This window comes from Oncorhynchus tshawytscha, linkage group LG05, assembly GCF_018296145.1.
Source record: "Oncorhynchus tshawytscha isolate Ot180627B linkage group LG05, Otsh_v2.0, whole genome shotgun sequence".
NCBI classification, from domain to species: Eukaryota; Metazoa; Chordata; class Actinopteri; order Salmoniformes; family Salmonidae; genus Oncorhynchus; species Oncorhynchus tshawytscha.
This window is the reverse complement of record NC_056433.1, coordinates 20,178,088-20,191,984: the sequence shown is the minus strand read 5'-3', so window position 1 is coordinate 20,191,984 and position 13,897 is coordinate 20,178,088. Positions and strand designations below refer to the sequence as shown.

Genomic DNA, 13,897 nt, shown 5'->3' with positions numbered 1-13,897 from the left:
CTGAAACCAGTGCAGAATGGAACCTGCTGGAACTCTGAGGCTCTCCGGGTCTCTCTACCCGCCCTCCCTGTCTCTGCTGGGCTGTGTAGCACCCAGGCCAGGCAGACCGAGCCCATTAGAACTCAGTGGGGCATTGAGGTGTCTCTAGGAGACTGCAGCCTCTGCAGTGCCCTCCCCCCCTTTCTCCTCCCTCCCGCTCTTTCCTTTTCCTCTCTCCTCTGGGGGTCTGGTCTTCAGGGTGGATCCACTGGTGGGATGGGCATGAGGTGCCACTGGGCCACAGGTTAATGACTACGACTCTGATTATCCTATCCTTCATTCTCCTGTCTCCTACTTTATTGATCTTCCTTCAATCAACCTCTTCTGTAATGTCAGTGTACTGGAAAATAATATTCATGCATATCTAAAGAGGACTAGCCTATAAATGAATCTCCGCTCACTCTGTAGTACCAACGAGAGAGCTGGAATCTAATGCATAAGCTATCATAGAAACACCGTGCTCTGATACTGCCACACTACATAACGCATGATTCTCAATCACTCTGACAAAGCCCTGCAACTCAAGGTACAGTATATCCTTGTCCTCACGCATACAGTATTTTCCCTTGCGTTGTGACTGCCTTGCCATATAAAAGTGATGAAACCGTAATATGTTGTGTCAACAAACAGTAATGGTGTCTGGGGCTCATCGGAGAGGCACAGTCAGTGAGTGCAGCAACACGGTCCTCTCCTCTTCAGCCAGTGGTGTGGCTCTGTGCAGTACATTGTTGCCTCCACTGCGCTTTGCTTGGCTAGACTCCTGCTGCATTATTTAGCCGTCCAGCTCATCGAGCATTAGGGCTCCAGTCCCGATGGATACATTTGAGTCTAATCTGCTGTAACAACCAAGAGCTCTGGGGATCCAGAGACCAGCCTCACCATCACACAACACACTTCTCTGCAGATAGAAACAAAAAGGCTTTTAAGGGTGTTTGAGTTATTGTCTGTCACATTCTCTCCTTGCCCCACGATTTTCTAGATGTTTGAATGTGTGAATTTAATTCTCATCGTGTTGGAGAAAAAGAGGTGGAGTGTTTTACAGCTGATTCTCTAAAAGCCTATGGGAAATTATAAAACTGCATCTGGATATCAGGGTTCTTCCAGCCATGGACAGACTGCGTCACATACTCCCCTCTGTCTCTCCCCCACACTGTTCCTCTCTCCCACCCTGTATCTAATTCTCCAGAGATGGAACCGTCCCTTCTCTGATTGCAAAACAATATCCAGACCATCAGGAATGCTCCCATAAAGCCAAATGAGTAGAAAATCCAGTGTGGATTCCCAGTGTTTAAAGAGGCCTAGATTTTGGGCCAACTCTGTCATTTGTGTAGGCCTACTTGAGTAGAACATCGAATGTATTGCGATTCGATGTTCCAAACATATTGCTCACAATATTCACTCACCAGCTAGTTTATTAGGTACACCACCCCGTTCACAAAAATGGATTGCTCCTACAGACCGTGAGAGGCAGGAAATGAGGCATTCCGTTACTGTTCAATTGAACGTTAGGTTATTGGTTTTGCCCATTCTAAGTGTCTTTGTGCGTGGTATGACCGTCGGTGCCCAGTGCGCTGGATCCAGTATCTCAGAAACGGCCACCCTCCTGGGCTTTTCACGTTTACTGAAAAATAGTGCGACACCCAAAAAATGTCTAGTTAGCAGCAGTCCTGTGGGCGTAAACAGCTCATTGAGAGAGCTGGAAGGTGAACGGCAAGAATTGTGCAAGCTAACGGGTGGGCCACAAATAATGGTGCAGTACAACAGTGGAGTGCAGAACAGCATCTCAGAACTCGTCGAACCTTGTTACGAATAGGCTATTGCAGCAGACGACCACCTGTGTTCCACTACTATCAGCTAAAAACAAGAAGAAGCAGCTCCAGTGGGAACGCGATCACCAACACTGGACAATTGAGTGGAAAATCATCACCTGCAAAATGACAGCGAGTTCAGTTTACTTGAGTGGCCTGCACAGTCCCCAGACCTCAACCCAATAGAGCATCTTTGGGATGAGATGGAACGGTTGTTCGCAGCAGGAATGTACCTCAGCAGCTACTGCGGGATGCCATTGCGTCAGCATGGACTAACATCCCTGTGAAACGTTTCCGACACCTTTATTGAAGAATTCTGGCGGTTCAGGAGGCAAAGGGGGGTCCGACTCAGTATTAGCTGTTTGTACCTACTCACTAGTCAGTTTATTATCTGCTGCACAGAGACGAGAGTGCAATGAGAAAATTAGTTTTGATCAGTCATTGAAATAAATATTGCAATGTCAAATAATATCCCAATATGTAACTATCAAATATTATATATATATATATTTAAAAAATTACCGTTGCTAAAACAATGTATGCAAAATAACTAATTATAGGTAACGAGTGTGACTACAACTACGTTACTAAGTCATTCACCTCACTGTGTTACTTTGGTGAGTAAAAAGTGCTTCCTACCCTTAACCATGTGCTCTGTTAAATCCTTAGCAGACAGCCCAGGCCTTTTGCTTGTTCCAACCTGCCAATTTCAATTAGGCTGCAGTAATGCACCCAGCACTAACCCATCTCCACTTAGCCTGCTAGTCCTCTTCACTGGGTGTATTGTTGGCTGTGCCACTGTTACTCTATGCATCATCTCCTGCACCGCTGCATTATTGAACTTTCAGTGTGTTTTCAGGGCAACTCGCTAGCATTCATAATTCGACCACTCATTTACTGTAATGTGCCAAAGCATGACTTTATGTTTCCAAAGATTTCTGGTGCTTTGTATACACCCTTTGTAAGCTTGGCGCGCATGTATAGGGAATGTACACACAAATACGGACGTAAAACATACGCAAACTCGCTTGACTTGTGATTGCAAATGAGGTAATACTAATGCTCTATGCTCCTTCCGTGGCTGAAGTGCCCTCTGTTAGCATGTTAATGACTGAGCTAATTGAGTTGCACTGTAGCGCGCTGGCCAATGGAAGAAACCTAATGAGGCAAGCTAGTAGTTCGCTAGCATAGCATAGGCCTAGCTACACCTTTTTGACGGATGGCTTCAGTCCATAGAGACCCATAGTGGATGATCTGCCTCTCACGCACAAGTTTGTTTCCATGGAGCATTGTCCTGGTTACGACAGCCCTCAGGAAGGAGCATCTCTCGCACAAACACCATGGGGATTAGGGTCATGTGTGTTTACCTCCCCTCCAGTTGAACATAGTGTAAATAGCTCTGTGATTTAAAACATTTTTTTCTTAAGGCTGTAAGAGACGGTGTTCGCCTATTTGGATGGAATATACAGTTGTTGAATATATATATATATATATGACCTGAAGTTTTATGAAGCCTTTTGTCTGTGGCTCTGTACTGTTACACCCACCAATGAGATTGGGTTGATTTTTCTCGTTCCAATGAGATGTTGCCATCAAACATATTTTATTGGGAATTACATGACACTGAGCAGGAGACAGTAATTCATATCAGGACTAGTCTGCTTGTGCTGCAGTCTCTCTCTGTCAGGCACAATTATCAGCCCAGGGCACAGACAGTTCCATTGCATTTGCACTGTAACCCAAGATTCAATTTGAAGCATCTGAAATCTTTTTTTTTTTTTGTGTGTGTGTTTATTCAAGTGCTGACTAATGCACTCCAAGGCAATGGCTTCTGCATGATCAATAGTAAACATGTGTAAAATCAATTGTGTTCTGTGCCAACAATACTTAATGACTGTTGACCAGTCAGCGCTAACGTGCTTTAGTAGTAGAAAGAGCTGGCCCTGAACATTTGTCTTCCCCATCAACCTTGTTTATTTTATCGAACTTATCTATCCAGGCAAGTTAATTAAGAACTAAATCTTATTTACAATGTAAATAAAAAAATCAACTGAGTTCCTGTTCTGATTGATCAATATGTAGCTCAGAGGGACGTGCCATGGCAGAAGATGCAAGGTTATGTGTAAAGAGGTTTATTTGAAACCAAAGGCAAAACCTTAGACATACAACTCAGAATCTACTGGTGCCAAATTGTCTCTCGGGGCTGTACTCCTCTGGCTACCAGCATGTTGCTGCCTCCCAGCAGAAGTCTGCACACACACTCAACATACTATCTAATGTAACAGTGTCTGTTGTCAGAGAGAGGGGAAATTTAAGAGGCCTCAAGTGTCTTTCTCTGAAGTGGCTGATACCAGCATATCTTAAATGTCCCAAGGAGGAGAAACACAAATGCACAGCATTCTTTATCCCCCCCCCATCCCCCTCTGTCTAGAATGCAGCGTCATTGTCCTTTGAACTTTTTATGGTTATTGTTCCTTCCGCCTGAGGCAATGTGTTACCCCGGGGAGGTAGTGTGTGGTAGAGTTTGTCCCCTTTGTCCACACTGCAATTAATCTCAAATTGCTCCCTCATTCCACGAGTGTCAAAGGACCAATATGCAGTGATCATGCAGTTCATGGGCTTCTGTGGGTATTTTTTTGTAATGCCCATACTGTCTAGTTGTGCTGTGCAGATGAATACAGGACCAGCTGAAGAGAGCTGCCAAGCTGTCCCAAACTGCACGTTTGCCTGTCTGCAGGGCAAATATCACCTCACACCCAAGAGATGCCCCGTGGGAGGGCATTCTCTAGAGTTTCTGACACTTTCCACACACAACCATTACAGCTGTTGCATTCATATATAGCCACATATATTAAACTCGACGTAAATTAACCCTGTCGTAACGAACTGTGAAAGATTGTGTAATTTTAAGGTTTTGTCATCCAAGTTCTGTAAGGGTGTTTTCCGTTAAATTAAATGCATGAGGAATGATGGGTGGTAGAAATATTTATCTAGTGTCTTGTTCTCAAAATAATCTGCCTCGCTGCGGTTGTAGGTCGTTATTTCTAAATGTCAACTGTTCTTTCTAATTGATGATTAATGTAATGTTTTTCATTCTCTTCTCTTTGTTCTTCCCTCTCTGTAGAAACGGGCCAAAGGCCAGTACCTGTTTTTCAAAGTGTGTGAAGCCCTGAACCTACTGGAAAAGGACTACTTTGGGTTGAGTTACAAAGACAACGCTGACCAGACGGTAAAGTTCCAGAACAGCAAACACGTTACAAAATACAAACTCCTCTTGTACATAAAGCTTTCCAATCCATTTTTTTGTATGTTTTGTTTCTGAAGTACCAGTACTACTTCAGGCATAGCTACTTCATAAAATGTATCATATATCCTTCTCACCTAATGGCACAGATGTTTTTGCAATTATGTCCTAAACGTTTTACATTGTTTCTCTGCAACAATAGCAACAATGACTAATGGCTTGACTTGTAACTGATACCACATAATATTCCTCAAGATCAATATGCGCTCTTTAGACATTCTAAACCTTCAGCGGCCTGATAGACCATATAATTGATCGTTTTAACAAAGGCCTGTGATGGATGATAAAACACAGGGAAGTACTTTAAGTCTACCCCATCCGCACAGGATGTCTGAAGTGTGCAGTAAACCTCCTGAGAACCCAGATATGCTTCCAGGGAATAACATTTGTTATTTTCCATATCTGTGTCGACACTGTTTATTGGAGAGTGCTGTAATATCACTGGTTGGAAACAAACGAGGCTCCTCTCACAAACTTCAGTCCAAACTGACTCTGCTCTTGCCCGCTGTCAAGCAGGCCTGGTTCACAGAAGACCTGGGTTCAAATCAGGGTTGGGGTCAATTTTAATTTTTAATTCAGAAAGTAAACCAAATTCCAATTCAAAATGTTTGTAATTGAAAAGCATTGAGGATAGGCCAAAATTGTAATTTCAGTGTACTTCCTGAATTGAAATGGAATTGATCCCAACACTGGTTCAAATACTATTTTAATTGCACTTTTGGGACTTATATTGGTTCCATTGCAACAGCCAATCAATCAGGCACACCTAAAGTATTTGAAATGATTTCAAGTGGTAATTGAACCCAGGCCTTGTTCACAGACTGTATCCTTCTCACATCTTATGGCTTTGGGCCTGGATGTTGAACTCTCCCCTGCACACTGTAATTGGAGCTTAACCTCTCTAGGGTACGTGGTACGGTAGCGTCCCACCGGTCAACAGCCAGTGAAACTGCAGGGCACCAAATTCAAAACAGAAATCCCATAATTAAAATTCCTCAAACATACATGTATTTTACACCATTTTAAAGATACACTTGTTGTAAATCCAGCCAGTGTCCGATTTCAAAAAGGCTTTACGACAAAAGCAAGCCTGAATGATTTTAAAGTCAGAGCCAAATCACAGAAAAACACAGCCATTTTTGCAGCCAAAGAGAGGAGTCACAAAAAGTGGAAATATAGATAAAATTAATCACTAACCTTTGCTCGTCATCAGATGACACTCTTAGGACTTCATGTTACATAATACATGTATGTTTGGTTCGGTAAAGTTCATATTTATATAAAACAAAATCGGAGTTTACATTGGCGCGTTAGATTCAGTAGTTCCAAAACATCCGGTGATTTTGCAGAGAGCCACATCAATTTACAGAAATACTCATAATAAACATTGATAAACGATACAAGTGTTATTTACAGAATTAAAGATATACTTCTCCTTAATGCAACCGCTGTGTCGGATTTTTAAAAAACAAACCATGAGTACAGCGCTCAGACGACAAATCAAGCCAAATTGAAATCTGCCATGTTTGAGTCAACAGAAGTCAGAAATAGCATTATAAATGTTCACTTGCCTTTGATCTTCATCAGAATGCACTCCCCGGAATCCCAGTTCCACAACAGTTTGTTTTGTTCGATAATGTCCATTTATGTCTAAAATCCTCCTTGTTGTTAGCACGTTCAGCCCAGTAATCCAACTTCATGACGCACGAGCAGACAAAGTCCAAAAGTTCCGTTACAGTCCGTAGAAACATGTCAAACGATGTATAGAATCAATCTTTAGGATGTTTTTAACATAAATCTTCAATAATGTTCCAACCGGAGAATTCCTTTGTCTTCAATGGAATGCAGGTCGCTCTCACGTGAACGCGTGAGACTGAGCTTGTGGCTGCTGGCAGACCTCTGACTCATTCCCCTCTCATTTGCTCCCACATCACAGTAGAAGCATCAAACAAGGTTCTAAAGACTGTTGACATCTAGTGGAAGCCTTAGGAAGTGCAACATATGACCCCATAGACACTGTGTATTCTATAGGACGAGTCAAAACTACAAACCTCAGATTTCCCACTTCCTAGTTGGATTTTTCTCAGGTTTTTGCCTGCCATATGAGTTCTGTTATACACAGACATTTATTTATTTTTACCTTTAATTAATAACTAGGCAAGTTAGTTAAGAACAAATTCTTATTTTCAATGACGGCCTAGGAACACTGGGTTAACAGCCTGTTCAGGGGCAGAACGACAGATTTGTACCTTGTCAGCTCGGGGATTTGAACTTGCAACCTTCCGGTTACTAGTCCAACACTCTAACCACTAGGCTACCCTGCCGCCCATCATTCATCATTCAAACAGTTTTAGAAACTTCAGTGTTTTCTATCCAAATCTTATATGCATATTCTAGCTTTTATGGCAGAGTAGCAGGCAGTTTAATTTGGGCACACTTCATCCAAAATTCCCAATGCTGACCCTACCCTAGAGGAGTTAATGAGACAGTCAACATGCTCCACTGTCTCTGCAGGCTCCAGATCAGTCCGTGAGGGAGACTTTTGGGAGAGATTAGCATATTTGCAGTGGGGCTAAATGCTGACTTTTGTTCCACTTTGAACTGGAAACTGTAGGCTAGCCACGGGGGTGGGGTGTGGAGATGAGGGAAGAGGCTAGGCTGTGTAGTTTAGTGGAAGTGTTTTCATCATGTGTGTTTGTTTATATGAAAGTGGTGTGCTGAAGTTCAGGGATCAGACCAGTAATGACCACCATGGCCAGTTTTGTTGTCAGTAAATTGAGTTATTCTCTTTACAGTAGCTTTGTGCAAAATGCTACCTTCTGTCTTGTTTGATTCTACTTTTCTTGACATACCTGATCTTCTAAAGTACCTGAGAAGGGAAATAAAAGGAGGTCCTAGTGTATTTGGATTAGAAACGGCACAGTGTTCTATGTTTAGGTGGTATAGTCTGGCCAAGTCGTTAATTGCAATATGAATGCCTTTACAATCAAAATCCCATCTCATTATTCTAACATGTTGCCAATCACCATGGTTACTCAACAGGGAAAATTTGAAGTCTGTGATTAATTGGTAGAAGTTTGATACTGTGTTACAATTTCTGCGTACTTGTTAATACCAAAGCTAATATCTCCTTTGTTTCTCTTCTATAGTGCTGGCTGGACCCTACAAAGGAGATCAAACGTCAGATCTGCAGTAAGTTGTGGCTTTTTAACCTTTTGAAACTTTCTGTATGAAGTGTCTCATTAAGTAACATGGCCGCCGGAGTTCACACCAATTGGCTTTACTGTACATGCCAACCTCAAGAAAGACTTCCACACTATATACTATAATTTCTCCTAACAAAGCACCCCGATCACTCTATCCCCCAAGTCTATTCCAGTAGAACTAATAACTAATGTTACTGTTAACATTTACTGGATCTTGATCAGATACGTTATTTATCGTCTCCTGGAGTGACATGCTCTTTTCACATCTGGTAACTGGATTGCAGTAATTCTGGATGGGGCTGGGGGGGATGTGTTTGGGATGATGTGTGTTGGGTGGGGGAGGCTGCTCACCCATCCCCAGTCTGATACTTCCAGAGCACTGCCAGTAACAACGACCAGGCGTTTATAAACACACAGAGGGAATTCACTCTAGCCATGGGAACGGCAGCTCCGAGTAGAGGTTCTTTCCTGTCCAGGGCCTGGGATGTGTTAGTCTACAGCTGCCCAAAACTGGCCTCTTTCTCTCTCCTTAACTTGATGTATCCGTTTGCATCATGTTCAGAGTCGCTGGGCTGGTCTGGTCCCTCCTTCAGGGGAGAGAAAGGGAATGGGATCCTCCCTCTGAAAGATGCAACAGTCAAGGCTGCTTCAAGTGTTGTACCCCTGCCTGGTTCAATAAAGACCCATTGTGCTGCCTGGTAGTGATTTTAATGTTGTTATCCAAACCCACATCTGCAGGTCACCCAGGACCCAGTCACTGCACTAAGCCAGGCACAGCCATGCTTATTAGTGCCTTTTGGTCGTTCTGTGTTTGAGTTTTCTGCCACACCGACTGTGACAGCGGCTGTCAGTGACGATGCAAGAACATTTAAGAGCACATGACCGTCAGCAAAGAAATCCCCATTTTACCTGGCTGTCCAGCAGCCAAAGCTATGCCTGTTTTCTCAACTATCTCTGTCTAGTTTGAACTGTTTTAACACCTTGCGTCAATGAGTTAGGAACAGATGCCCTATACCTGTCTGTCAGCCACAGTTTGCTCTTTGAGATAGTCAACGGATCTGGAGCACTTTCTGACATGTGAGACCACTGTTATACTGACTTGATTGATTCCGGTCTGTAGGCAGGCAGAGTTCACTACCAAGTCTGTAACTGAGATCACTAGGGGTTTCTGGTCACTGACTGCCCGTGGGATCCAGGGATATGGTAGGTTATTGGGACACTCCATTTTCTTTAAAGGCGGTGTAGCGCCTATTTCTCAATGCCAGAAACGCATATAATAGTAACTTGGAGAACCCCAAGAAAACCTTCCCAATTTACAAACTCTTTAAAACAATTGTAATAATATTGTTGTTCTAAACATTGGGTTTGAGGTTTTCTCCAAGTCATCTCTAGCTTTGTAAAAACAATCCCACAATGCCCTGGGGTCAGTGTCACATGGTGAATTAAAAACTTATTAAATGTAGGATCAATTTGAAAATGAGATGGGTAAATTGGGTGTCTACTCGTCAATCCCTTCATCCCTGACAACTTCCAGGGCTATCAACAATGGAAGGATGACTTTAACAAGAAGTTGTTTCTCAAAGTGGATGCTGTCCATTGTGGCGCTAAAGCATCTCAAACAGCCGTGAGCATTATCCCTGGCATAGAAGTGAACTGGGTAAATTAAATAGCTAGCAAGCTTGCTACCTCTATGCTCTATAGAGTTTTCTATACGGCCTGCCGAGGGCTGGCTCTACTGAAATGCCATACTTCGGCCGTGGATCCGATCACAGATCGGGTGGCGTCTCGGATAAGCCACGGAGCCATGCTTTCTTTGGAGGGGTGGATTTTACGGTCAATGTGTTCAGTTGCTTCTTGTTGAAGTGACAGCAGATAACGTTAGCTTGCAAAAGCTAGCTATCCTCTTCCTACATTTTTGAATGAAGTTAAGCTAGTCTCAATCTTTCTGCTTAACAATATTCTCTCTTGAACGAAGTTCCTCGAGGTTCCCAGCCGTGGCCTGCATAGGCTATGTGCCTGTAGGCTATGTGCTTGAAATCAACAGCGGTGGGCATAGTTATTGTTTGCAAAAATGTATTATTGGCAATGGCAGCTAAACTTTTTGTAGCGACCTGCACAGACAGCTGTGTGTTATGCTGTTTGTTTGTTGTGTTGTACTTACCAGTACCCAGTGTTTGCAGGGTTTGACATGCTAGTCAACCTACTATCTGCCAACCAGTGGAATGTCTGGAATGTTCCGGTGCCGAGCATCCTTGTGGTTGGTGGAACACTGCAAGTGTAAGACCATGCTTAGCCATTGTTCTCTCTTACGTTAACCATCTTAACAAGAGATGGTCAGTGTTGTTTTATACTGGGATACTTGATTTCTTTTGCGTGGGCTACGGCCAAACAGTAGCCTGTTTCGAGTTGTTAATAAACAAATTCGTAAACTCAATCCTCTGTCTGGACTTTTGTCATTCATGATCTAGCCAGGTCATTACATTATAAACACTAAATGTAGACTTTTTTTTTTTTTACTATACACATCACAATTCCAGACATAATGCAAACAGTCTAGTTTCTGGCAATTTATCCTCTCACTTTACCAGTATTGCTTTGTGTAGACGCAAGAAAAAAATACTTTTAATTTGAAATGCTTGATGACATTTGTTTTCTCTCATACTCTACCGTGTATTCTAATTCTAGAATGTACATGTGCATAAAAAAAAGTGTTTTTATTTAGGCTTTAGTCAATTACTAAAAATGCTCTTATCCAGAGCGATTTACAGGAGAAATTAGGGTTAAGTGAATTCCTCAAGGGCAGAACGAAAGATTATTTTCCCAACTACTCGGCTTTGGATACGAACTAGCAACCTTTCGGTTACTGATCCAAGGCTCTTAACCTCTAGAGCAGTGGTTCCCAAACTTTTTATTGTCCCGTACCCCTTCAAACATTCAACCTCCAGCTGTGTACCCCTCTAGCACCAGGGTCTGCGCACTCTCAATTGTTTTTTGCCATCATTGTAAGCCTGCCACACACACACACACTATACAATACATTTATTAAACATAAGAATGAGGGTGAGTTTGTCACAACCCGGCTCGTGGGAAGTGACAGAGCTCTTATAGGACCAGGACACAAATACAAATAATCATTTATTTAGCCATCTTACATATAAAACCTTGTGAATAACACAACACAGGTTAATGGGAAGGGTGTGCTTGAAAGGATGCACATAACTCTGCAATGTTGGGTTGAATTGGAGAGAGTCTGTCTTTTAACCATTTTCCACACAGTCTGTGCCTGTATTTAGTTTTCATGCTAGTGAGGGCCAAGAATCCACTCTCATAGGTATGTGGTTGCAAAGGTCATCAGTGTCTTAACAGCGTGATTTACCAAGGCAAGAAACAATGGTCGCAGCCCTATCCAGAAATATGGCGGTGGATTCTGATTAAATTACATTTTCACAGAACCGCTTGTTGCAATTTTGATGAGGCTCTCTTGTTCAGATATCGGTAAGTGGACTGGAGCCAGGGCATGAAAGGGATAACGAATCCAGTTGTTTGTGTTGTCCGTTTTATATCACATTTGACATTGTCCGTAAGCTTGAGTTCATTTGTACACAAAAAATCATAATGATGGAAGACCTGTGTGTTGTCCTTGTTAATGCAGACAGAAAATAGCTCCAACTTCTTAGCCTCAATTTTGTCCTGCACATTGAATATAGTTGGGGAGAGTCCCTGTAATCCTAGATTCAGGTCATTCAGGGGAGAAAAAACATCACCCGGGTGGGCCAGTCATGTGAGAAACTCGTCATCATGCAAGTGGTCAAACAAGTGAAAATTATGGTCAGTAAAGAGAACTTTAAGCTCGTCTCTCAATTCAAAAAAGACTTCTCAATACTTTGCCCTTTGATAACCAGCATCCTTGAAGGCCAGCATCCCGGAGTCGCCTTTTCACTGTTGACGTTGAGACTAGTGTTTTGCGGGTATTATTTAATGAAGCTGCCAGTTGAGGACTTGTGAGTCATCTGTTTTTAAACTAGACACACTAATGTACTTGTCCTCTTGCTCTGTTGTGTACCGGGGACTCCCACTCTTTCTATTCTGTTTAGGGCCGGTTTGTGCTGTTCTGTGAAGGGAGTAGTACACAGCATCGTACGAGATCTTCAGTTTCTTGCATGGAATAGCCTTATCTCAGAACAAGAATAGATTGACGAGTTTAAGTAGAATGTTATTTGTTTCTGGCCATTTTGAGCCTAAATGAACCCACAAATGCTGATGCTCCAGATACTCAACTAGTCTAAAGAAGGCCAGTTTTATTGCTTCTTTAATCAGGGCAACAGTATTCAGATGTGCTAACATAATTTCAAAAGGGTTTTCTAATTATCAATTACCCTTTTAAAATGATAAACTTGGATTAGCTAACACAACGTGCCATTGGAACACAGGAGTGATGGTTGCTGATAATGGGCCTCTGTACGCCTATGTAGATATTCCATAAATCTGCCATTTCCAGCTACAATAGCCATTTACAACATGAACAATGTCTACACTATTTCTGATCAATTTGATATTTTAATGGACAAAAAAAGATATATTTCAAAAACAAGGACATTTCTAAGTGACCCCCAAACTTTTGAACAGTAGTCTATATATTTTTTTTAAATGTGATTCACATTTTTATTTGGCGTGACCCTGAACAGCATTGCGCGTACCCCTGGGGGTATTGCTGCTTGTGGATATGATTCTATGATATGGCACTCCCCTCCCAATTCCATTTCATGCAAGCTGCTGTGCCTGTGTGCCCTGTAATAGCACTCTATAGTGTGTGTGGTACTAGGGAATGGAGGCTAGCCTATCACATGAATTGAGGCCTCAGCTCAGACCCATTTATCTTCAGCCTGTGACTCAGACTGGAACGTTTCAAGGATAATTGAAAATCAAAAAACAGGCCCAGAGATGAGGGGGAGACTGAAATCCCTTGTGCCCATGTCACACCAGCACAGCTGACTTTTTGAAGGTCATCTTTATAAAAACGCGTACTGTGTAAGAGTCTGCTCATGAATGCTCACTTAGAAAATTACCCTGATTTCCAAAGCCGTTTCTGTGCTAGTTGACACCATTTTTTTGCTATCGATTTTTGTCCATTCCCACCTGAAATACTACACCTAATTGGACTGTTGAAGATACTGTCCTGCACAGTTTCTCTACCGCTCACACACACACCAAGAAATCACTATGTTCTTGGACAGATCCTCACCTAACTGCTCCTTGCTTCCTCAAACGGTCACTGATCTCTCCGCTCGGTCTGGCCAAAGGACAATGGCTACAATATGACCATAGTTGTAACAGGAGAGGAACAGTGGCAGTTTAGTTTGTGGGGTAATTTTTGGAATTCCTCTTTAATAACATATCCTGTATTCCATGCCCGCACTAAGCATGTGTGAATTTGGCATGGTTTTCCTTCTTGTGTTTTGTAGATTTAAAAAGTGGGGGAAAAGAGCATTGATTTTTATGATTTTCCTTGAATTCTCGATGTTGTGCAGACTTGAAAAGAG

The 13,897-nt window shown here is 42.4% G+C and overlaps 1 protein-coding gene across 13 annotated transcripts in view; it reads left to right on the top strand.

The window, feature by feature from the left end:
• The window catches only part of LOC112250123 (protein 4.1-like), a 92,924-nt gene that overhangs the window by 51,576 nt on the left and 27,451 nt on the right, over positions 1 to 13,897 (top strand). For all 13 annotated transcript variants that reach the window (XM_042321642.1, XM_042321643.1, XM_042321649.1 and 10 more), the window contains 2 exons: positions 4,972 to 5,076; positions 8,301 to 8,343. In XM_042321642.1, the coding sequence (XP_042177576.1) occupies positions 4,972 to 5,076; positions 8,301 to 8,343 (148 nt within the window). The remainder of the gene's footprint in view (positions 1 to 4,971; positions 5,077 to 8,300; positions 8,344 to 13,897) is intronic.